Source organism: Oncorhynchus mykiss, chromosome 30 (genome assembly GCF_057628025.1).
Source record: "Oncorhynchus mykiss isolate SJ-2025 chromosome 30, ASM5762802v1, whole genome shotgun sequence".
NCBI lineage: Eukaryota > Metazoa > Chordata > Actinopteri > Salmoniformes > Salmonidae > Oncorhynchus > Oncorhynchus mykiss.
This window is the reverse complement of record NC_143051.1, coordinates 11,507,501-11,531,447: the sequence shown is the minus strand read 5'-3', so window position 1 is coordinate 11,531,447 and position 23,947 is coordinate 11,507,501. Positions and strand designations below refer to the sequence as shown.

Sequence of the window (23,947 nt, the reverse complement as noted above, 5' to 3'; positions counted from 1 at the left end):
CTGTTATAGCAGCAAAGGGGGGGACCAAATCCATGTTAAAGCCTTCCCAGAAGAGTGGAGACTGTTATCGCAGCAAAGGGGGACCAACTCCATATTAAAGCCTTCCCAGAAGAGTGGAGACTGTTATCGCAGCAAAGGGGGACCAACTCCATATTAAAGCCTTCCCAGAAGAGTGGAGACTGTTATAGCAGCAAAGGGGGACCAACTCCATATTAAAGCCTTCCCAGAAGAGTGGAGACTGTTATAGCAGCAAAGGGGGACCAACTCCATATTAAAGCCTTCCCAGAAGAGTGGAGACTGTTATTGCAGCAAAGGGGGACCAACTCCATATTAAAGCCTTCCCAGAAGAGTGGAGACTGTTATTGCAGCAAAGGGGGACCAACTCCATATTAAAGCCTTCCCAGAAGAGTGGAGACTGTTATTGCAGCAAAGGGGGACCAACTCCATATTAAAGCCTTCCCAGAAGAGTGGAGACTGTTATCGCAGCAAAGGGGGACCAACTCCATATTAAAGCCTTCCCAGAAGAGTGGAGACTGTTATTGCAGCAAAGGGGGACCAACTCCATATTAAAGCCTTCCCAGAAGAGTGGAGACTGTTATCGCAGCAAAGGGGGACCAACTCCATATTAAAGCCTTCCCAGAAGAGTGGAGACTGTTATTGCAGCAAAGGGGGACCAACTCCATATTAAAGCCTTCCCAGAAGAGTGGAGACTGTTATCGCAGCAAAGGGGGACCAACTCCATATTAAAGCCTTCCCAGGAGAGTGGAGACTGTTATAGCAGCAAAGGGGGACCAACTCCATATTAAAGCCTTCCCAGAAGAGTGGAGACTGTTATAGCAGCAAAGGGGGACCAACTCCATATTAAAGCCTTCCCAGAAGAGTGGAGACTGTTATCGCAGCAAAGGGGGGGACCAACTCCATATTAAAGCCTTCCCAGAAGAGTGGAGACTGTTATCGCAGCAAAGGGGGACCAACTCCATATTAAAGCCTTCCCAGAAGAGTGGAGACTGTTATAGCAGCAAAGGGGGACCAACTCCATATTAAAGCCTTCCCAGAAGAGTGGAGACTGTTATCGCAGCAAAGGGGGACCAACTCCATATTAAAGCCTTCCCAGAAGAGTGGAGACTGTTATAGCAGCAAAGGGGGACCAAATCCATATTAAAGCCTTCCCAGAAGAGTGGAGGCTGTTATAGCAGCAAAGGGGGACCAACTCCATGTTAAAGCCTTCCCAGAAGAGTGGAGGCTGTTATAGCAGCAAAGGGGGACCAACTCCATGTTAAAGCCTTCCCAGAAGAGTGGAGACTGTTATCGCAGCAAAGGGGGACCAACTCCATGTTAAAGCCCATGATTTTGGAATGAGATGTTCAAAGAGCAGGTGTCCACATACTTTTGGCCATGTAGTGTAGTTCAATATTGTAAAAATGTTCATGTCTTGTTTTTTTCTCCAAAATTCAAAGAACAGTCTCTGTCTGGTCCTCAACTTGAGGTTGGGTTTTGAGGTTAACTGTTACTTTGTTGCACGCTTTTGAAAAAACGAAAGAAAGAAAATGAGTCATAATATTGGTTATATATATATATAATATTAATTCTCTGGTATTTTACAGAAATATATTTATGCTTTGTTGTTTTGCAGTTATTTATTACTGAAGTGGGTTGAAAATAAGCCTTACCATGTTTGCTGCTGGAACGCCGACACACCACACCTTTAGATGTCACACCTACTTTACTGTGTACCAAATACAGATTGTTCTGGGCTTGAATCAATAACCCATTGATTACCGTTTACTGTATCTCTTTCGTCCTTTTTAAAGGTTTGTGATGATAGCCATGTTTAGCTTTATGTAGACAGTCATCATTCAATTGTCACAGTTTGGATGAAGGCGTAGCCTGTTGACATAGTAATGTTTGTTAGTTGGTAAGTGATACTGACGTGTACTGTTACCACTGTTCTCTGGGTCATTTGTTTACAGGATGTTGGCTTGTAGTCTACCAGCACTCTTCAGTTTTACTGCCATCTCTGAAACGTTGTAAACAAATCCTGTCTCTACATGTCTAGCCTAGTATTTTACGCCCAGAACTAGGCTACACATTGCACAAGAGCAATTCAGGTAGTAGCCAATGCCTCTTGAGCGTGTTGAGCAGCAGCAACACTCTCTACTTCTGCTTCCTCTCTCCAGTCCCCTATGACCCCTCACCCATCTGACTACTTCCCTGTTCTCCTCCCTCCTTCCCCTCTTCCCACCTACCGCTCGGTTTTCCATTCCTTCCAACATTCCTCTTGGAAGGTGGTTTGATGCAGGGTCAGACATGTAGCAGCTGAATGCATCCTTCCTGGCTTTGACTCTATCTATCTATCTATCTATCTATCTATCTATCTATCTATCTGTCTATCTATCTATCTATCTGTCTGTCTGTCTGTCTGTCTGTCTGTCTGTCTGTCTGTCTGTCTGTCTGTCTGTCTGTCTGTCTGTCTGTCTGTCTGTCTGTCTGTCTGTCTGTCTGTCTCTGTCTCTGTCTCTGTCTCTGTCTCTGTCTCTCTCTCTCTCTCTCTCTCTCTCTCTCTCTCTCTCTCTCTCTCTCTCTCTCTCTCTCTCTCTCTCTCTCTCTCTCTCTCTCTCTCTCTCTCTCTCTCTCTCTCTCTCTCTCTCTCTCTCTCTCTCTCTCTCTCTCTCTCTCTCTCTCTCTCTCTCTCTCTCTCTCTCTCTCTCTCTCTCTCTCTCTCTCTCTCTCCCCCCCTCCCTCCCTCCTGCTGGGCAGCCATCTGCCTCGTGGCTCCCTCTCCTTCCTCCTCTCCCTTCATGTCTGTCTGCTCACGTCTCGCTGCAGCAGGTATACAGACCAGGGAGCCACGTGTTGTTTAAACAGCAGATTAACAGGATGATGCCAGAGACAGTCTGGTTTGTGTACTCTGCAGGAGGGGCGGCCAGGTAGGAAGGCCTTTGTGACCTGCTTTTCTTTTCTTTCAGCAGAAATCGAGTGATCTGCTATGCAGGATGCTGTTTCCTGAAGTCAATCTGCTCGTTTTGTAGTATGTATTTTTTTTGGATAACATTGCATCTTTTTATGATGCTGTTGCATCTAAGTCGTTTTTTATTAAAAGCAGACCTGGCCTTTAATAGCCTGCAAAAGGCAGCGTTCTTGACATACCACTGGAAATATGAAAAAGCAATCCTTTTTATTACCTTCGTCCATTTTCAACTCTGAACAGTTTGTCACTGTGAACTCTGTGTATGGATATGAATTGGCTCCGTTGCCAAGGTTTTCATCAGGGTGTCGTGACCACTAGTCCACGGTTTTTCTTCTTAGGCAGCTGTCATGGCAACAGAGTGAGAGGTTCAGTTGGCTGCCAGAGCTTCAGGTAAAAGCTACAGGAGTGATGATCTGTATCTGGAGCCAAATGACTATTATCAGCCACAGGGCCTAGGTTTCAAACATTAAGCATACATTCAGATGAAAGAGTACATTAATGGCTATTTTAAGACGCCTTTTTGAGGCATTCCCCTGGTATGAATATAGAGTGGTATCTATTTTGCAGACACTGCATCTCAGTTGTTAGCTGAGCCACTTGAGATCCTGGTTAGAGTCCAGGCCCTGTCGCAGTCGGCCGCGACCGGGAGACCCATGGGGCGACGGACAATTGGCCCAGCGTCATCCTGGTTAGAGTCCAGGCTCTGTTGCAGTCGGCCGCGACCGGGAGACCCATGGGGCGACGGACAATTGGCCCAGCGTCATCCTGGTTAGAGTCCAGGCTCTGTCGCAGTCGGCCGCGACCGGGAGACCCATGGGGCGACGGACAATTGGCCCAGCGTCATCCTGGTTAGAGTCCAGGCTCTGTCGCAGTCGGCCGCGACCGGGAGACCCATGGGGCGACGGACAATTGGCCCAGCGTCATCCTGGTTAGAGTCCAGGCTCTGTCGCAGTCGGCCGCGACCGGGAGACCCATGGGGCGACGGACAATTGGCCCAGCGTCATCCTGGTTAGAGTCCAGGCTCTGTCGCAGTCGGCCGCGACCGGGAGACCCATGGGGCGACGGACAATTGGCCCAGCGTCATCCTGGTTAGGGGAGGGTTTGGCTGGCAGGGATGTCCTTGTCTCATTGCGCACTAGCAACTCCTGTGGCAGGCCGGGTGCAGTGCACGCTGACACGGTTGCTAGGTGTACGGTGTTTCCTCCGACACATTGGTGTGGCTGGCTTCTGGGTTAAGTGGGCGTTGTGTCAAGAAGCAGTGTGGCTTGGTTGGGTTGTGTTTCAGAGGACGCATGGCTCTCGACCTTCGTCTCTCCCGAGTCCGTACGGGAGTTGCAGCGATGAGACAAGACTGTAACTACCAATTGGATACCACGGAATTGGGGAGAAAAAGGGGTAAAAAAATAATAATATATCCACATTTTTCAGCTACCCTCTACAAAAAAGGCCTGAAAAGGAACTGTTTTACCAGGAGGTGGGGAAGGGCTTCATTGTATGGTTTACCGGTGTAACTGAGAAGAGTTACCTAAGGAATGTCTCCAGTTCAGTTATCCTATACTTCTCCACCTGTGCTTGTTTAGATGACCTGAGTTGATAACAAACACCCTGTTCTTCCCCTTCTGTCAGATCCATAGTTTCCATCGGTTACTTAACACACACTGCTCGCGCGCGCCAACGAGTGTCAGCATTGCCAAGGGCTAAAATAGAAGTCAGTTCTATTTCTAAGTCCTGCCTCTCCCATCTCCTCATTGGTTCATAGAAGCAGGTACCCACGTGCCATCTCCTCATTGGTTCATAGAAGCAGGTACCCATGTGCCATCTCCTCATTGGTTATACACGTGGGTGACTGAAAGACGAACGAGGTCGGTGGCAGTAAAGCACTTAATTTACGAAAATTGCCAATCGCGATATAAAGTCAAGAGAAGAAAAGGCCTGGAAGGAGGAGAGATGACTAGAAACGATTCGGGTTGGCCGTTTTATGTGTGGATTAATTGGCGGAGTAGAGGACCTTGTGCATTTCAGGTAAACAACTCTGTGTATATCCCAGGACAAATTAGCTAGCAACAGCAAACTAGCTAAATAGGACAAATTACCTAGCAAGTGCAAGCTAGCTAAATTGCCATAAATGTTTAATGCTTTTCGACCTGTCCCCAAATTAATGTAATTGGTTCAGAGTTTGTTTTGATATTTTAACCTGCGTGTCGTGATCGCGTTTGGTGAGGGGGGACAAAATACATCTATGCACGATGGTGCACGCGAGCAGCCGGTTTGGGTTCGGTGTCAGGGGTCACTGGAAATGTCTCTCCCTCCCTGGGAATATCTGACGGTTAAATAGGATGTATTTATTTTGACTTATCTAGCCCTCTGCTATGATGTGGAGACATTGTACTCAAACGTGTGAGCTGCAATTGTCCTCAAAAGTGGGCCAAAGGGATATTTTTATTTTAACGGTTTGACTGAAAGTGTGAATGTGGATCAAAAGTAAGAAGAAGGATGAAAGCACAGGCCTAGAAGCTTGGGCCTGTATGATGGAAGCTAGGGCCTAGAAGCTTGGGCCTGTATGATGAAAGCACAGGCCTAGAAGCTTGGGCCTGTATGATGAAAGCACAGGCCTAGAAGCTTGGGCCTGTATGATGAAAGCACAGGCCTAGAAGCTTGGGCCTGTAAGATCGAAGCACAGGCCTTGAAGCTTGGGCCTGTATGATGGAAGCTAGGGCCTATAAGCTTGGGCCTGTATGATGGAAGCTTGGGCCTAGAAGCTTGGGCCTGTATGATGGGAGCTTGGGCCTAGAAGCTTGGGCCTGTATGATGGAAGCTTGGGCCTAGAAGCTTGGGCCTGTATGATGGAAGCACAGGCCTAGAAGCTTGGGCCTATATGATGGAAGCACAGGCCTAGCAGTTTCGTAGTTGTCTCAATGGTCATACCCAAAGACCTACATCTATTTTATGTAGTTTAAGGTTAAGGCTGGAAATCTCTGTCTCTATTACTCAGACAATGAAATAAGATATGGTTATTGAGTGAATGGCAATGTAGAGCCTAACACAACCGATATGTTATGTACTATATATACAAAAGTATGTGACTATGCAACACTCACTACCGAGTTCCAGACTGCCTCTGGAAGCAACGTCAGCACAATAACTGTTTGTCGGCAGCTTCATTAAATGGGTTTCCATGGCCGAGAAGCCACACACAAGCCTAAGATCACCAAGCGCAATGCCAAGCGTCAGCTGGAGTGGCGTAGAGCTCGCCGCCATAGGACACTGGAGCAATGGAAACGCCTTCTCTGGAGGGATGAATCACGCTTCACCATCTGGCAGTCTGACGGACGAATCTGGGTTTGGCCAGGAGAACGCTACCTGTCCGACTGCATAGTGCCAACTGTAAAGTTTGGTGGAGGAGGAATAATGGCCGTGGCTTTTTTTTGTGGTTCGGGCTAGGCCCCTTAGTTCCAGTAAAGGGAAATCTTAAGACGACAGCATACAATGACATTCTAGATGATTCTGTGCTTCCAACTGTGTGGAATCAGTTTGGGGAAGGCCCTTTCCTGTTTCAGCATGACAGTGCCCCCGTGCACAAAGCGAGGTACATACAGAAATCGTTTGTCAAGACCGGTTTGGAAGAACTTGACTGGCCTTCACAGAACCCTGACCTCAACCCCATTGAACACCTTTGGGATGAATTGGAACGTCGACTGCAAGCCAGGCCTAATCGCCCAATATCAGTGCCCGGCCTCACTAATGCTCTTGCAGCTGAATGGAAGCAAGTTCACACAGCAACGTTCCAGCATCTAGTGGAAAGCTTTCCCAGAAGAGTGGAGGCTGTTATAGCAGCAAAGGGGGGACCAACTCCATATTAAAGCATTCCCAGAAGAGTGGAGGCTGTTATCGCAGAAAAGGGGGGACCAACTCCATATTAATGACCATGATTTTGGAATGAGATGTTGGACGAGCAGGTGTCCACATACTTTTGGTCATGTAGTGTAGCTTATGGCAACGTTATCATATAATTTATCTATGGCCCTTAGTAACGCAACCCAGATAATCCACTTAAATACATTATTCTGAACTTTTCTTCACAATAAATAATTTCCAAATGATCTCCTTTAATAATGTAGCATGACCGACCGCAAGCTAGCTCTACAACGGAACAGCTATAAAGCTGAGTTTTTCTCCTTTTTCTCTGAGATGCGGCCTCACTTAACAATATTAATTACTCTTAAGACAGGTGTCATGGCAAAGTTACTATAATTAGATTTCAATAAGAAACAACTAGCTCCATTTGAGTGGTCTGACTCTTGTAGGAAGTCTTTCAGAATCTGAGACGTCAGCATCCGCCCCCTCCAGCCACGACCGAGACGACACTGACACATCTCTCTACCTGCAAGGCCTGATTAAAACGTCAAGGAGCGTCAGAGGGAACTGGAGATTTCTGTCTTCGTCAGAAGTAGCCTAACCTATTCCTACACGTTGTTGATTTCCCTCAGTGGTGTGGATCAGCCCATGTGCAGCTTTCTATGAGTGAAGGATATAAGTGGCCTTATGAAACTTAAACCTATTCAAAACTATTTCACACCCTTCCACCACATGTCTCTTGCGTATAAGTATGCAGATATAAATTATAGCTGAATGACAGAAATTGCCAGTAGTCGTCATCAGAGATGTTTGTAATTGAAACAAGAAGCTCAAATTGACATTAGGTTTATTGACACTTGGCCTATCCTGTACTCTTGAAAAATCATCATTCACTTCCTGAATCTGTGTTTAAAAGCAGGGGATTGGTTGAAGTCCCAGTGTGTTGATGTGTCATGATGAATGACTCATGATGTGTCCATATGTCATTTGCTCTGCCTCTTAGTGTCTGTCACCAATATTTTCTCTCTAAGCTTCTATTACAGCTGCTTACCCAATGCTCCAGTGAGGGGAACCTGCCATGCAGCCTCCCATGTAAATACAATATGACAGGGATCGTCAACTAGATTCAATTTTTTTTCTTGAGCAGATGGTTGGGGGACCAGAACATAATTCAACAAAAAGGCCCGAGGGGGTGTGGTATATGGCCAATAAACATTGGCTAAGGGCTGTTCTTAGGCACGAGTCAACGCAGAGTGCCTGGACACATCCCTTAGCCATGGTATATTGTCCGTATGTCACAAACCCCCGAGGTGCCTTATTGCTGTTATAAACTGGTTACCAATGTAATTATACCAGTAAAAAAATACATGTTTTTTTGTTCCATACCTATGGTGGTATATGGTCTGATATACCACGGCTGAATCAGCATTCAGGGATCCAACCACTCAGTTTATAATTACAAACAATGTGTAGACTTCAAATTGACTGTAAGAAGCCCAAACAGATGTGTTTGTCTAAAACAATCATTTCAAACCTTGTTTACATTTGTATACGATCACGTGTCTCTGTCATGCGTGGGAATACTTGGGGGAAGATTTCTTAAATTAAAATCACTTGGAGCAACATTTCCGGGTGTTTTTGCAGTCTTTTATGTCAAACAATTTAAAAAGAAATAAAAAAAGACATTTGCTCAGAACTTGGGGTCCAAATTAAACCGGGTCGCCAGTTGTGGAATCCTGCTGTATAACTTGGCCTGGGCTGTACCTGCTGCTGTTGACCTAAGATATACAGGATCAATCAGACTAACTTTGCATTTAGACCTGACTTGTTTTACACTGCTATTGGCTTGAATCAGGGTTATGAAACTTTAGGTTATGCTAACTGTTGCAACTCAAAATGTTTCTTTAACAAATAGGCTACAGAGATGCATTATGGTAATAGCAAGGGGAAGACAGTGATACAGCAGACCAGATAGTGGTTTATTTTCAGGGAAATCTCCAGCGGAACATTATCCTAAACATAACAGGATAGGACTTGTCAGATTCCTTGTCATGTCATCTGCAATGGAATGTCCATTCCATACTTCTATCCCTGAAGGGTCTGCTCATCTGTTGATATTACTTGCCATAACTTCCCTCCTAGTCAGTCCCCTGATCAAAGACCAGGCCTGTATGAGAAGGATCACAGAAGAAAAGCCTGCAGTCTCCCATCTTTGATCTCATTCAGTTGTTAACTTCGTTATTATTCTCGAGGCAAGACCCCTTGATAGCCCCACTTCCTTACTGTTCAGGATTCCATGGACAGGATTACTGTACAGGATTCAATGGACAGGATTACTGTACAGGATTACTGTACAGGATTCCATGGACAGGATTACTGTACAGGATTACTGTACAGGATTCCATGGACAGGATTACTGTACAAGATTCAATGGACAGGATTACTGTACAGGATTACTGTTCAGGATTCCATGGACAGGATTACTGTACAGGATTCAATGGACAGGATTACTGTATAGGATTACTGTTCAGGATTCCATGGACAGGATTACTGTACAGGATTCAATGGACAGGATTACTGTACAGGATTACTGTACAGGATTCCATGGACAGGATTACTGTACAGGATTACTGTACAGGATTCCATGGACAGGATTACTGTACAGGATTACTGTACAGGATTCAATGGACAGGAATACTGTACAGGATTCCATGGACAGGATTACTGTACAGGATTCCATGGACAGGATTACTGTACAGGATTCCAACAACACCGTGCTGTAAACTGTTGCCATTGGGATTTCATTACAGGGTCTATTTCTTTGTGAATTTTCCATCAGAGCTTGAGATTTGGCCGGGCTGTCGACTGGCTGTAAGTTAAAGGGGGGCCCAGAATGGCTGGGGGAACACTAACATTACAGTCAGTTGTAGAGGGGCCCAGAATGGCTGGGGGAACACTAACATTACAGTCAGCTGTAGAGGGGCCCAGAATGGCTGGGGGAACACTAACATTACAGTGAGGGGTCTCTTCGTCTCCACACTGTCTGGCTTCCCTACTGCCAATGACTGACTGTGGCTAGCCACAGCTGTGCTGGGTCTGGGCTAGAGAGTCGTCTTCCAGCCAGCCAATGTCCCATGATTCCTGTTTTGGCCCCACCACCATGTGACACTGATGATTCCTGTTTGGGCCTCACTACAATCATGTGACACTGATGATTCCTGTTTGGGCCTCACCACCACCATATGTGACACTGATGATTCCTGTTTGGGCCTCACCACCATCATGTGACACTGATGATTCCTGTTTGGGCCTCACCACCATCATGTGACACTGTGCGTCTGTAATATACTAATGGATTAGAGGCTGTGGTGTATTAAACACTTAAAGAACGTCTTTGTTCCAGTCTGACCGTGATGGCTGCTGTTTTGTGTGTGTGTGTGGGGGGGGGAGAACCACAACTTGGGTTGAATCAAGAGGATAACCTGTGCCTAAATGGAGAAGCTGCATGGATTCAACAACAGTTAGTCTATTACTCAATTTCCTCATATGGTAAAACAAGTGTACGGTTATACTAGTTGAGTAGGAAGTGTGACTATTCAGCTTACAGGGTGCTTTCCGTGATCCGTGACTGAATTGTGCTGTCTATTTTCATGTAGGCTTGTTTACGAGTGTCTCAAGGCTGTTCTGTAATGTCATCTTATTGAGTGATGCATGCTTTGGCAGCCCGCCAACAAGGACCAGTCGGAAAGCAAACATCCGGGACCTATAAAATGATTTTCACTGACTGCAGAGAGAATGAAGAGATCAGGTTAACCTGGCCTTGATTTGTGTGTGTGTGTGTGTCTGCCTGCCTGCCTGCTAGTGAGGAACTTGCTGATTGGAAGCAGTGTAAGGCCTCATTGTTACCAAACTCGATCACAGCCTTGCGATACTGTAACAGACTCTCTGCTTCATATATCCCACTGGTCCCTATTCTCTACAAAGGAAAACGTGCAGGCTAGTTTACATAGTTCAAAATCCAACACCCGTGGTTGCTAGGACATATGTCCCTTACCAAGACAAAGTCAGCCTCATTGGTCTACTGGTTGTATGAATTTGGGATCTATCATCCCACAACTGTCCCAGAGTTTATTTGGAATAGACTATTTATCGCACAGAACGACAAACTGACCAATTGAATAAGTAAACGTGTCTACTATGTGGGATAGTAGATTGACATAGGCTAGTGCTTTTGCTACTCGTTACTCGTCTTGTTGGCTGAGGGAAAAGTTTTTATAAAATCTTCAAATGCCCATCGGAATTCGGTAAGAAGGACGTGCAGTGTTGCATCCTCGAGTTGCATGTTCTTTTAATATAAACTAGCATCATCTAAATGTGATTCCTGTCATTCTGAGCAGTTTGGGTGGACGCCCTTATCAGGTTACGCACCCAATGCATATGAGTCCGCTAAATTTCTCAAATGTCGGGTAAATTTTAAATGCTGGCCAAATGTCCGGCGCCACATTTTCCTGACGGAAACCCTGGCCTGTACTGTACACCAGCTCAGGCGTCGGACAGTGAGCTCAGTATTGGGACACTGACAACTTTTTGTTTTGTTTTGGCTCTGTACTGAAATTATACAATGACTATGAGGTTAAAGTGCAGACTGTCAGCTTTAATCTTCATCCGTATCGGGTGAACCATTTTACAAATTACAGCACTTTTTGTACCATTTTAGGGGACCAAAAGTTTTGGGACGAATTCACTTACGGTGCATTCGGAAAGTGTTCAGATCCCTTGACCTTTTCCACATTTTGTTACGTTACAGCCTTAATCTAAAATGGATTAAATTAAATCCTCAGCAACCTACACACAATACCCCATAAAGACTAAGCGAAAACAGGTTTTTTGAATTTTTACAAATGTATTAAAACTAAAAAACATATCTTATTAAATAAGTATTCAGACCCTTTGCTCTGAAACTCAAAATTGAGCTCTGCTGCATCCTGTTTCCATTGATCATCAGCATTGAAGGTCCCCAAGAACACAGTGGCCTCCATCATTCTTAAATGGAAAAAGTTTTGAACCACCAAGACTCTTCCTAGAGTTGGCCGCCCGGCCAAACTGAGCAATCAGTGGAGAAGGGCCTTGGTCAGGGACGTGACAAAGAACCCGATGGTCACTCTGACAGAGCTCCAGAGTTCCTCTGTAGAGATGGGAGAACCTTCCAGAAGCACAACCATCTCTGCAGCACTCCAGCAATCATAAAAACCTGCTCCAGAGCGCTCAGGACCTCTTGGGCGAAGGTTCACCTTCCAACAGGACAACGACCCTAAGCACACAGCCAAGACGACGCAGGAGTGGCTTCGGGACACGTCTCTGAATGTCCTTTAGTTGCCCAGCCAGAGCCCAGACTTGAACCCGATCCAATATCTCTGGAGAGACCTGAAAATAGGTGTGCAGCAACGCTCCCCATCCAACCTGTCAGAGGTTGAGAGGATCTGCAGAGAAGAACGGGAGAAACTCCCCAAATACAGGTGTGCCAAGCTTGTAGCGTCATAGCCAAGAAGACTCAAGGTTGTAATCTCTGCCAAAGGTGCTTCAACAAAGCACTGAGGAAAGGGTCTGAATACTTATGTAAATGTGATATTTCCGTTTTATTTTGTTATTAGCGAAAATATATGTTTTTGCTTTGTCATTATGGGATATTGTGTGTAGATTGATAAGTACAATTTAAAAAAAACGTAAGGGGGCTGTAACGTAACAAAATGTGGAAAAAGTCAAGGGGTCTGAGTACTTTCCGAAGGCACGGTATGTGTATGAAAGTAATAAGTTAAGTATTTGGTCCCATATTCATAGCATGCGGTGACTGCATCAAGCTTGTGACTACAAATGTGTTGGATTCCTGTGCTGTTTGTTTTGTTTGTATTTTAGATGATTTTGTGCCCAATAGAAATAAATGGTAAATAATGTACTTTGTTATTTTGTAGTCACTTTTAATGTAAATAAGAATAAACATTTCTAAAAACCAATACATTAATGTGGGTGCTACCATGATTACGAATAATCCTGAATGAATTGTGAATAATGATGAGTGAGAGAGGAACAAATATCATACCCCAAAAAATGTAACCTCCGATTTTATTGTAATAGTGAGCTGTTAGAGATGTTATGTCATGGGGTATGATGTTATGTCTTTAGGGTATCATGTTGTGTCGTGGGGTATGATGTTAAACCTTGGGGTATGATGTTATGTCTTGGGGTATGATGTTATGTCTTGGGGTATGATGTTATGTCTTGGGGTATGATGTCATGTCTTGGGGTATGATGTTGTGTCGTGGGGTATGATGTTAAACCTTGGGGTATGATGTTGTGTCGTGGGGTATGATGTTAAACCTTGGGGTATGATGTTGTGTCGTGGGGTATGATGTTATGTTTTGGGGTATGATGTTATGTCTTGGGGTATGATGTTGTGTCTTGGGGTATGATGTTATGTCTTAGGGTATGATGTTGTGTCGTGGGGTATGATGTTATGTTTTGGGGTATGATGTTATGTCTTAGGGTATGATGTTGTGTCGTGGGGTATGATGTTAAACCTTGGGGTATGATGTTATTTTTCTTGGGGTATGATGTCATGTCGTGGGGTATGATGTTATCTAGTGGGGTATAATATTCATTGGGGTATGATGTTATGTCTTGGGGTATGATGTATGAGCGTCTCTAACTTTCTCACTGCATTGGCAGGACAGGACATCAAGTCTATGGCTCTTTGCACATGCAGCTGTCTGGATAGGAACAATTCTTTATTGTTTTATTATTTTAACCTTCATTTAACTAGGCATGTCAGTTAAGAACAAATTCTTATTTACAATGACTGCCTACCCCGGCCTAACCCGGATTGGGGCTGGGCCAATTGTGCTCCGCCCTATGGATCTCCCAATCATGGCCGGTTGTGATACAGCCTGGAATCGAACCAGGGTCTGTAGTGACATGCCAGTACCTTAGACCGCTGCGCCATTCGGGAGCCCAGCCTAGCTCCCTGGTCTCTCTGTTCAGTAACAGTACAGCCTAGCTCCCTGGTCTCTCTGTTCAGTAACAGTACAGCCTAGCTCCCTGGTCTCTCTGTACAGTAACAGTACAGTCTGGTCTCTCTGTTCAGTAACAGTACAGTCTGGTCTCTCTGTTCAGTAACAGTACAGTGTGGTCTCTCTGTTCAGTAACAGTACAGCCTAGCTCCCTGGTCTCTCTGTTCAGTAACAGTACAGTTTGGTTTCTCTGTTCAGTAACAGTACAGTCTGGTCTCTCTGTTCAGTAACAGTACAGCCTAGCTCCCTGGTCTCTCTGTTCAGTAACATTTCAGCCTGGTCTCTCTCTTCAGTAACAGTACAGTCTGGTCTCTCTGTTCAGTAACAGTACAGTATGGTCTCTCTGTTCAGTAACAGTACAGTCTGGTCTCTCTGTTCAGTAACAGTACAGTCTGGTCTCTCTGTTCAGTAACAGTACAGCCTAGCTCCCTGGTCTCTCTGTTCAGTAACATTACAGTCTGGTCTCTCTGTTCAGTAACAGTACAGTCTGGTCTCTCTGTTCAGTAACAGTACAGTCTGGTCTCTCTGTTCAGTAACAGTACAGTCTGGTCTCTCTGTTCAGTAACAGTACAGTCTGGTCTCTCTGTTCAGTAACAGTACAGTCTGGTCTCTCTGTTCAGTAACAGTACAGTCTGGTCTCTCTGTTCAGTAACAGTACAGCCTAGCTCCCTGGTCTCTCTGTTCAGTAACATTACAGTCTGGTCTCTCTGTTCAGTAACAGTACAGTCTAGTCTCTCTCTTCAGTAACAGTACAGTCTGGTCTCTCTGTTCAGTAACAGTACAGTCTGGTCTCTCTGTTCAGTAACAGTACAGTGTGGCTCCAAGCTGGACAATCTGAACTGGATTAGCAGCTCGCTATAATCTGGGACACTGCCGATTACGCCTGCTTCCATCTCACGGGCCTGCCCTCTCCCGAGCCTGAGCTTGTCATGTGACCAACCGACAAATGGAACCCTGTATTTCCTTAGATGGCAGTGGTGGGCAACTGACGGAGGGAGGGATGAGAGGGGGAGAGTGACCAGGGCTGGATACTCGAGCTGCAGGATTGGTGTAATTGTCACAGAAGAGCTCCTGCATGCCATAAACTCTAGCTAGCCTAGCAGCTTCATGCTCTTTTACTTTCAAAACCTCCTGATTGTGCTGAATCAGAATCTGTGGATGGCAGCAATCCACCAGTGGCCTTTGCGATTATTTACAACAGACAAGCCAAGTTACCAGGTGACTGACTGTGATTGTGGTGGTTGGTGATTGCAGCGTCGGTAGAGAGCGAAGGGGAAAGGGAAGGTAACTCATTAACGCCACAGAACGACTGTAGTTAAGCTGCCTCGGCCTGCCTGTCTGGCTGCTTGTCATATGAGCCTGCAGCAGAAAGACAGACCCAGAGACGGACGGACGAACAGACCCAGAGACGGACAGACGAACAGACCCAGAGACGGACGGACGGACAGACCCAGAGACAGACAGACGAACAGACCCAGAGACGGACGGACGAACAGACCCAGAGACAGACAGACAGACCCAGAGACGGACGGACGAACAGACCCAGAGACGGACGGACGAACAGACCCAGAGACGGACGGACGAACAGACCCAGAGACGGACAGACAGACCCAGAGACGGACGGACGAACAGACCCAGAGACGGACGGACGGACAGACCCAGAGACGGACGGACGGACAGACCCAGAGACGGACGGACGAACAGACCCAGAGACAGACAGACAGACCCAGAGACGGACGGACGAACAGACCCAGAGACGGACGGACGAACAGACCCAGAGACGGACGGACGAACAGACCCAGAGACAGACAGACAGACCCAGAGACGGACGGACGAACAGACCCAGAGACGGACGGACGAACAGACCCAGAGACGGACAGACGAACAGACCCAGAGACGGACGGACAGACAGACCCAGAGACGGACGGACGAACAGACCCAGAGACAGACAGACAGACCCAGAGACAGACAGACGGACAGACCCAGAGACGGACGGACAGACAGACCCAGAGACGGACGGACGAACAGACCCAGAGACGGACGGACGGACAGACCCAGAGACAGACAGACGGACAGACCCAGAGACGGACGGACAGACAGACCCAGAGACGGACGGACGGACGGACAGACAGACCCAGAGACGGACGGACGGACAGACCCAGAGACGGACGGACGGACAGACCCAGAGACAGACAGACGGACAGACCCAGAGACGGACGGACGGACGGACGGACAGACCCAGAGACGGACGGACGGACGGACAGACAGACCCAGAGACGGACGGACGGACCCAGAGACGGACAGACAGACCCAGAGACGGACAGACAGACCCAAAGACGGACAGACAGACCCAAAGACGGACGGACAGACCCAAAGACGGACAGGCAGACCCAAAGACGGACAGACAGACCCAAAGACGGACGGACAGACCCAGAGACGGACGGACGGACGGACAGACAGACCCAGAGACGGACGGACGGACCCAGAGACGGACAGACAGACCCAGAGACGGACAGACAGACCCAGAGACGGACAGACAGACCCAAAGACGGACAGACAGACCCAGAGACAGACAGACAGGCTAGGAGGCTAGCCTTGGCTAGAGCTGTGTGTGTGTCCGACTGCAACACACACATACTGACATATAACCCACACAACATACGTCACAAAACACACACACACAAACACACACACACACACACACACACACACACACACACACACACACACACAACACAGAAGTGCCGTGTGCTACCAGACCAGGAGACAGGAGAGGACAATCAGAGCAGTGAGTGAGTTGTGCCCCAGTTGCATGCGCCCTATCACATGCAGGAAATTAGTGGCAGCAGCAACGGGGTTCTATGAGTCGTTGTAGTGGGAGGCCGGCCAGCTAGCCAGCCACCTAACCCATCCAGGCAACAGCCATGGACCCTCTGGAGCAGGAATACAAGTCTCCATTTGACTTTGAGCAGGGGGTGAATAGCAGCTACCTCTATCTGTCTCCCAGCTTCAATGTAACACCACCAGGCTCACCGCAAGTGACTGTCAGAGCCAGAGGTAACCAGAGCAGTGTGTGGGGGAATGAGTGAGGAAGTTTGTATTTGTTATAGGGTGTTTGGAAAGGCAACAAGCGATAGAGGGGGTGGGAGGGGGTCATGTGAGAGAGAGGGGGATGGATTATTTGAGTTTCTTGATTTGTGAGAGTGTGGGCGGGGGGCGTTTGTGTGTGACTGCGTACTTTTGCCATCACATCCTGACCTGTTGAGTAAGAGGGTCTGTTTGGAGCAGATGTCAAACAGACTTCGTTCTGACAAGCTCACAATGAACACACTCATAGAAAGAAACCTAGAATTGTTTCAAACCTAGTGGTTTAGTCAAACCTAAAGTGGTTTAGTCAAACCTAAAGTGGTTTAGTCAAACCTAAAGTGGTTTAGTCAAACCTAAAGTGGTGTAGTCAAACCTAAAGTGGTGTTGTCAAACCTAAAGTGGTGTAGTCAAACCTAAAGTGGTGTAGTCAAACCTAAAGTGGTGTAGTCAAACCTAGAAGGATTTCAAACCTAAAGTGGTGTAGTCAAACCTAAAGTGGTGTAGTCAAACCTAAAGTGGTGTTGTCAAACCTAAAGTGGTTTAGTCAAACCTAAAGTGGTGTTGTCAAACCTAAAGTGGTTTAGTCAAACCTAAAGTGGTGTAGTTAAACCTAAAGTGGTGTAGTCAAACCTAAAGTGGTGTAGTCAAACCTAAAGTGGTGTAGTCAAACCTAAAGTGGTGTTGTCAAACCTAAAGTGGTGTAGTCAAACCTAAAGTGGTGTTGTCAAACCTAGAGCGGTTTAATGGCATCGTAGGGGCTTGGTCAAGCAATGAGAAATTATAAAGATGGTATCATAGGGAAATCCCTTTAAACAAATATTAGTCAAAGAATGTATAACAAAGAGTTTAAGTGACTGTTTAACTATGCTGGCAGTCCTGTGTGTGTGTGTGTGTGTGGGGGGGGGGGGGGGGGGGGTTCAACAGTCAACACAGCTCAGGGATAAAGGCTAGAAAAATCATGCATTGAAGAATTAAAAAAAAAAAAAAACATTTTTAAATTGGTTCATTTTCAGTGAATTTCCTGGTTTAAGAGAGTTAAATAGGAAGTGAGCCTGTTGTCAGTACAGAAACCAAGGACTCTAGGCCATGTAAGGTAGAACCCCCCCCCCCCATGATCTGGGCTGATGGTGTAGGTCACTCAGATCTGTCACTGTCAGCAGTATGGAGACCTGGACCGCTGACACCTGAGTGGCACTGCCTTGTCATCAAGAGGCGGGAGGAGAGACAATAGAAAGGGAGAGGTCAGGAAGAGGTGAGAGTGTAAAATGTCTTGAGCATTTGATCTAATTTGATTAAGCATAGATCTACACAATTTTCTCTCTCATGGAAATGTGATTTATGATTGTGATATTCCAAACTGGGTACATTTCTGTTAGATTGGCACTATTTTGAGCAACATTGATGAGCATGCTTCTACTTGTTAATACTCCTTCTTGAGACCAGTCAGTCTGTTCTGTAGCCTATTAGGGAGAAAGTCACTCTTCACTCTGTTGTTCGTCTTACTTCCTGTCCCTTACCCTGGAACTAACTGTTCAAGTCAAAAAGGATGGATTGATGGAACAGTACATCCTGTTTATTCCTGGTCCTGAACAGCCCTCCAGACAGTAGCTAACAAACACCATCTGGTAACACTTTGAAGCCTACACAAGAACTGCATAACAACATCATATAACGCATACATAAACAGTAGGCTACATAAGGATTTTCATAAATGCTCATGTCAACAACCGCAAGTTGATACTTCCGTTGTCACAATTTCACTTGTGTTCTGTATGGGTTATGTATGGGTTATGAATGTGTTATGTATGGGTTATGAAGGTGTTATGCATGGGCTATGATTGTGTTATGTATGGGCTATGATTGTGTTATGTATGGGCTATGATTGTGTTATGTATGGGCTATGATTGTGTTATGTATGGGTTATGATTGTGTTATGTATGGGCTATGATTGTGTTATGTATGGGTTATGATTGTGTTATGTATGGGCTATGATTGTGTTATGTATGGGCTATGATTGTGTTATGTATGGGCTATGATTGTGTTATGTATGGGTTATGATTGTGTTATGTATGGGCTATGATTGTGTTATGTATGGGTTATGATTGTGTTATGTATGGGCTATGATTGTGTTATGTATGGGTTATGAATGTGTTATGTATGGGTTATGAAGGTGTTATGCATGGGCTATGATTGTGTTATGTATGGGCTATGATTGTGTTATGTATGGGCTATGATTGGGTTATGTATGGGTTATGAATGTGTTATGTATGGGCTATGATTGTGTTATGTATGGGCTATGATTGTGTTATGTATGGGCTATGATTGTGTTATGTATGGGTTATGTACGGGCTATCATAGCCCGTGTTATGTATGGGCTATGAATGTGTTATGTATGGGTTATGATTGTGTTATGCATGGGCTATGATTGTGTTATGCATGGGTTATGTATGGGTTATGAATGTGTTATGTATGGGTTATGAATGTGTTATGAATGTGTTATGTATGGGTTATGATTGTGTTATGTATGGGCTATGATTGTGTTATGTATGGGTTATGAATGTGTTATGTATGGGTTATGAATGTGTTATGTATGGGCTATGATTGTGTTATGTATGGGTTATGTATGGGCTATGATTGTGTTATGTATAGGCTATGATTGTGTTATGTATGGGTTATGATTGTGTTATGTATGGGCTATGATTGTGTTATGTATGGGCTATGATTGTGTTATGTATGGGCTATGATTTGGTTATGAATGTGTTATGTATGGGCTATGATTGTGTTATGATTGTGTTATGTATGGGCTATGATTGTGTTATGTATGGGTTATGATTGTGTTGTGTATGGGTTATGATTGGGTTATGAATGTGTTATGTATGGGCTATGAATGTGTTATGTATGGGTTATGAATGTGTTATGTATGGGTTATGAATGTGTTATGTATGGGTTATGTATGGGCTATCATAGCCCGTGTTATGTATGGGCTATGAATGTGTTATGTATGGGTTACGATTGTGTTATGCATGGGCTATGATTGTGTTATGCATGGGTTATGTATGGGTTATGAATGTGTTATGAATGTGTTATGTATGGGTTATGATTGGGTTATGAATGTGTTATGTATGGGCTATGAATGTGTTATGTATGGGCTATGATTGTGTTATGTATGGGCTATGAATGTGTTATGTATGGGTTATGAATGTGTTATGTATGGGTTATGAATGTGTTATGTATGGGTTATGTATGGGTTATGATTGTTATGTATGGGCTATGATTGTGTTATGTATGGGTTATGATTGTGTTATGTATGGGTTATGATTGTGTTATGTATGGGCTATGAATGTGTTATGTATGGGTTATGATTGTGTTATGTATGGGTTATGATTGTGTTATGTATGGGTTATGATTGTGTTATGTATGGGTTATGTATGGGTTATGATTGTGTTATGTATGGGTTATGATTGTGTTATGTATGGGTTATGAATGTGTTATGAATGTGTTATGTATGGGTTATGATTGTGTTATGTATAGGTTATGATTGGGTTATGAATGTGTTATGTATGGGCTATGAATGTGTTATGATTGTGTTATGTATGGGCTATGGCTATGATTGTGTTATGTATGGGCTATGAATGTGTTATGTATGGGTTATGATTGTGTTATGTATGGGCTATGATTGTTATGTATGGACTATGATTGTGTTATGTATGGGTTATGAATGTGTTATGAAGTTCTTATGTAGGTATCGTTCAAATAAAGTGTTATCACTCAGGATATCCTTTTTGATTTGACGAGCAGTACCTGTCGGTGTTACGTAGTGCCATTTGTTATATTCTAGTCAAATGAAATGTTATTTGTCTCATGTGTCGAATACAACATGTGTAGTATACCTTACCGTGAAATGCTTACTTACGAGCCCTTAACCAACAATGCAGTTCAAGAAATAGAGATAAGAAAATATTTACTAAATAAAATAAAATAAAAAAATGAAATAAAACGTAACACAATAAAATAACAATAACGAGACTATATACAGGGGGTACCGAGTCAATGTGCAGGGGTACAGGTTAGTTGAGGAAATTGAAGTAACATGTACATGTAGGTAGAGGTAAAGTGACTATGCAAAGATAATAAACAGTGAGTAGCAGCAGTGTAAAAACAAAGGGGGGAGGGGTCAATGTAAATAGTCTATGTAGCCATCTGATTCATTGTTCAGCAGTCTTATGGCTTGGGAAGTAGAAGCTGTTAAGGAGCCTTTTGGACCTAGACTTGGAGCTCCGGAACCGCTTGCCATGCGATAGTAGAGAGAACAGTCTATGACCTTGTCATCTATCAAGTCTGGAAATATGTTGGGAATGTGAGGAGGAGATGCTAGTGTCTGGCTGTAGGAATGTAGAGGGAGGCGAGGAGGTGATAGTGTGGTCGACCACACTAATGAAAATAAGGTAATTCCATCTCTTTTAAGTCAGATTCATCACTGGTTTAGTATCAAGTAGCTCCAACAACATTTCTTCCTGCTTTCATAAATGGCAATCGAACCATAAGGTACTGAGACAATCAACCATCATACATACAGGTAAGGTACCAACCACAGACCCATGCCAGCTATGATTCTGTATGTGAACTTCTATTACCATAGCAACACATTTTATTTATTTATATATATATATATATATATATATATAATCCTAATCAATTATAGGAAACTACTGTAACCATAACAATAGTTAACCCTAATCAACTATAGGATCAGAGGTCCTAATACACTATATATACCAAAGAATGTGGACATCCCTTCAAATTAGTGGATTCGGCTATTTCAGCCAAACCCGTTGCTGACAGTACTATAAATTTGAGCACACAACCATGCAATCTCCATAGACAAACATTGGCAGTAGAATGTCCTTTCTGAAGAGCTCGGTGACTTTCAACGTGGCACCGTCACAGAATGCTACCTTTCCAATAAGTCAGTTTGTCAAATTTCTGCCCTGCTAGAGTTACCCCAGTCATCTATAACTGTCTATTATTGTGAAGTGGAAACATATAGGAGCAACAACGGCTCAGCTGGTGAAGTGGTAGGCCACACAAGCTCACAGAACGGGACCTCTGAGTGCTGAAGCTGAATCAGCCGTCTTCTGCAACACTCACTACCGAGTTCCAAACTGCCTCTGGAAGCAACGTCAGCACAAGAACTGTTCGTCGGGAGCTTCATGAAATGGGTTTCCATGGCCGAGCAGCCGCACACAAACCTAAGATCACCAAGCGCAATGCCAAGCGTTGGCTAGACTGGTGTAAAGCTCGCCGCCATTGGACACTGGAGCAGTGGAAACGCATTCTCTGGAGTGATGAATCACACTTCACCATCTGGTAGTCCGAAGGACGAATCTGGGCTTGGCGGATGCCAGGAGAATGCTATCTGCCTGAATGCATAGTGCCAACAAAGGTTTTGTGGAGGAGGAATAATGGTCTGGGGCTGTTTTTCATGGTTCGGGCCCCTTAGTTCCAGTGAAGGGAAATCTTAACACTACAACATACAATGACATTTTATACACTTTGTTCTTCCATCTTTGTGGCAACAGTTTGGGGGAGGCCCTTTCCTGTTTCAGCATGACAATGTCCCCGTGCACAAAGCGGGGTACATACAGAAATGGTTTGTCAGTGATCAGTGTGGAAGAACTTGACTGGCCTTAACAGAGCCCTGACCTTAACCCCATCGAACACATTTGGGATGAATTGGAACGCCGACTGCGAACCAGGCCTAATCACCCAACATCAGTACCCGACCTCACTAATGCTCTTGTGGCTGAATGGAAGCAAGTCCCTGCAGCAATGTTCCAACATCTAATAGAAAGCCTTCCCAGAAGAGTGGAGGCTGTTATAGCAGCAAAGGGGGACCAACTCCATATTAATGCGGCAGGTAGCCTAGTGGTTAGAGCGTTGGGCCAGTAACCGAAAGGTTGCTGGATCGAATCCCCGAGCTGACAACGTAAAAATCTGTCGTTATGCCCCTGAACAAGGCAGTTAACCCATTGGCCCAGCGTCGTCCCGGGTTAGGGGATGGTTTGGCCGGGGTAGGTCATCATTGTAAATAAGAATTTGTTCTTAACTGACTTGACTAGTTAAATAAAGGTGAAATAAAATAACTGAAAAAATCAGCAGAATGTGATATTGACAGTAGAGTATATTAGTTACCTAGTAATTAGTTATTTGAGTTGTTATTCCACTTGGCAGTGTGTCTTGTTGATTGACACCTCTGTTCTGAACCACCTCTGTTTCTCTCTCCTGCTTTCTCAGAACGGCTCCGTCCAGAAAGGTTATTAATGTGTTGTCTTTCCTACAGCGTACAGCCCTGACTGGCCTGCTCAAAGCTCAGTGTCAGACATACAAGTAGATTTGCCTATATGTGTGATTCCCCCTGAGCTAGTGTCCATCTTCAGAGGCTATGTCTCAATCTAGCTGGTCCTCCAACTCCCATCATCCACCCCCTGTGGACTATCTTTTGTCCATGTCTTCATCATCTTCCTCCTCTTCAGAAGGAGAGATACTACTCAGATTGACAGCTAATGTTGGCATGGTCCTATTATGTCTTTGAGGACAGGAAACCCTTTGTGTGTGAGGATGTCTCTCTGAACTCTCTCTCTCTCTCTCTCTATCTTTGCCCTCTCTCTCTCTTTCTCTCCCCTCCCTCTCTTTTTCTCTTCTATTCTCTCCCCCCTCCCTCTCTCTCTCCAGGGGCTGTGAGACCAGACTTTACCCCAGAGTTAGGGGAGGATGCAGTGACGTCAGTGGCCGTGTCCCCTGCCATCCCCACCCTGACAGAGGAGGAGCAGGAGGAGCTTCGAGGGGAGCTGCTCAGGGTAACCTTTCCTTAGACCTAAAGAGTTTATTTAGTCTTTTCTCCCACTACGTCTCATCAGGTCTCCCTGTTTTTCTCCATATCTCTCGAAGGTGGAGGATGAGATCTTGACTCTGT

At 45.1% G+C, this 23,947-nt stretch overlaps 1 protein-coding gene across 4 annotated transcripts in view; it reads left to right on the top strand.

The window, feature by feature from the left end:
• Positions 1-23,947, top strand: part of LOC110487928 (tumor protein D52) — a 40,339-nt gene that overhangs the window by 5,304 nt on the left and 11,088 nt on the right. For 2 of the 4 annotated variants that reach the window (XM_036970861.2, XM_036970860.2), the window contains exons 2-3: positions 23,707-23,831; positions 23,923-23,947. The exon at positions 23,923-23,947 is cut by the window's right edge and continues 124 nt beyond it. In XM_036970861.2, the coding sequence (XP_036826756.1) occupies positions 23,707-23,831; positions 23,923-23,947 (150 nt within the window). Of the gene's footprint in view, positions 1-16,606; positions 16,945-23,706; positions 23,832-23,922 lie in introns of those variants that run through there. The other 2 variants (XM_036970858.2, XM_021559845.3) reach the window with 2 other exon arrangements.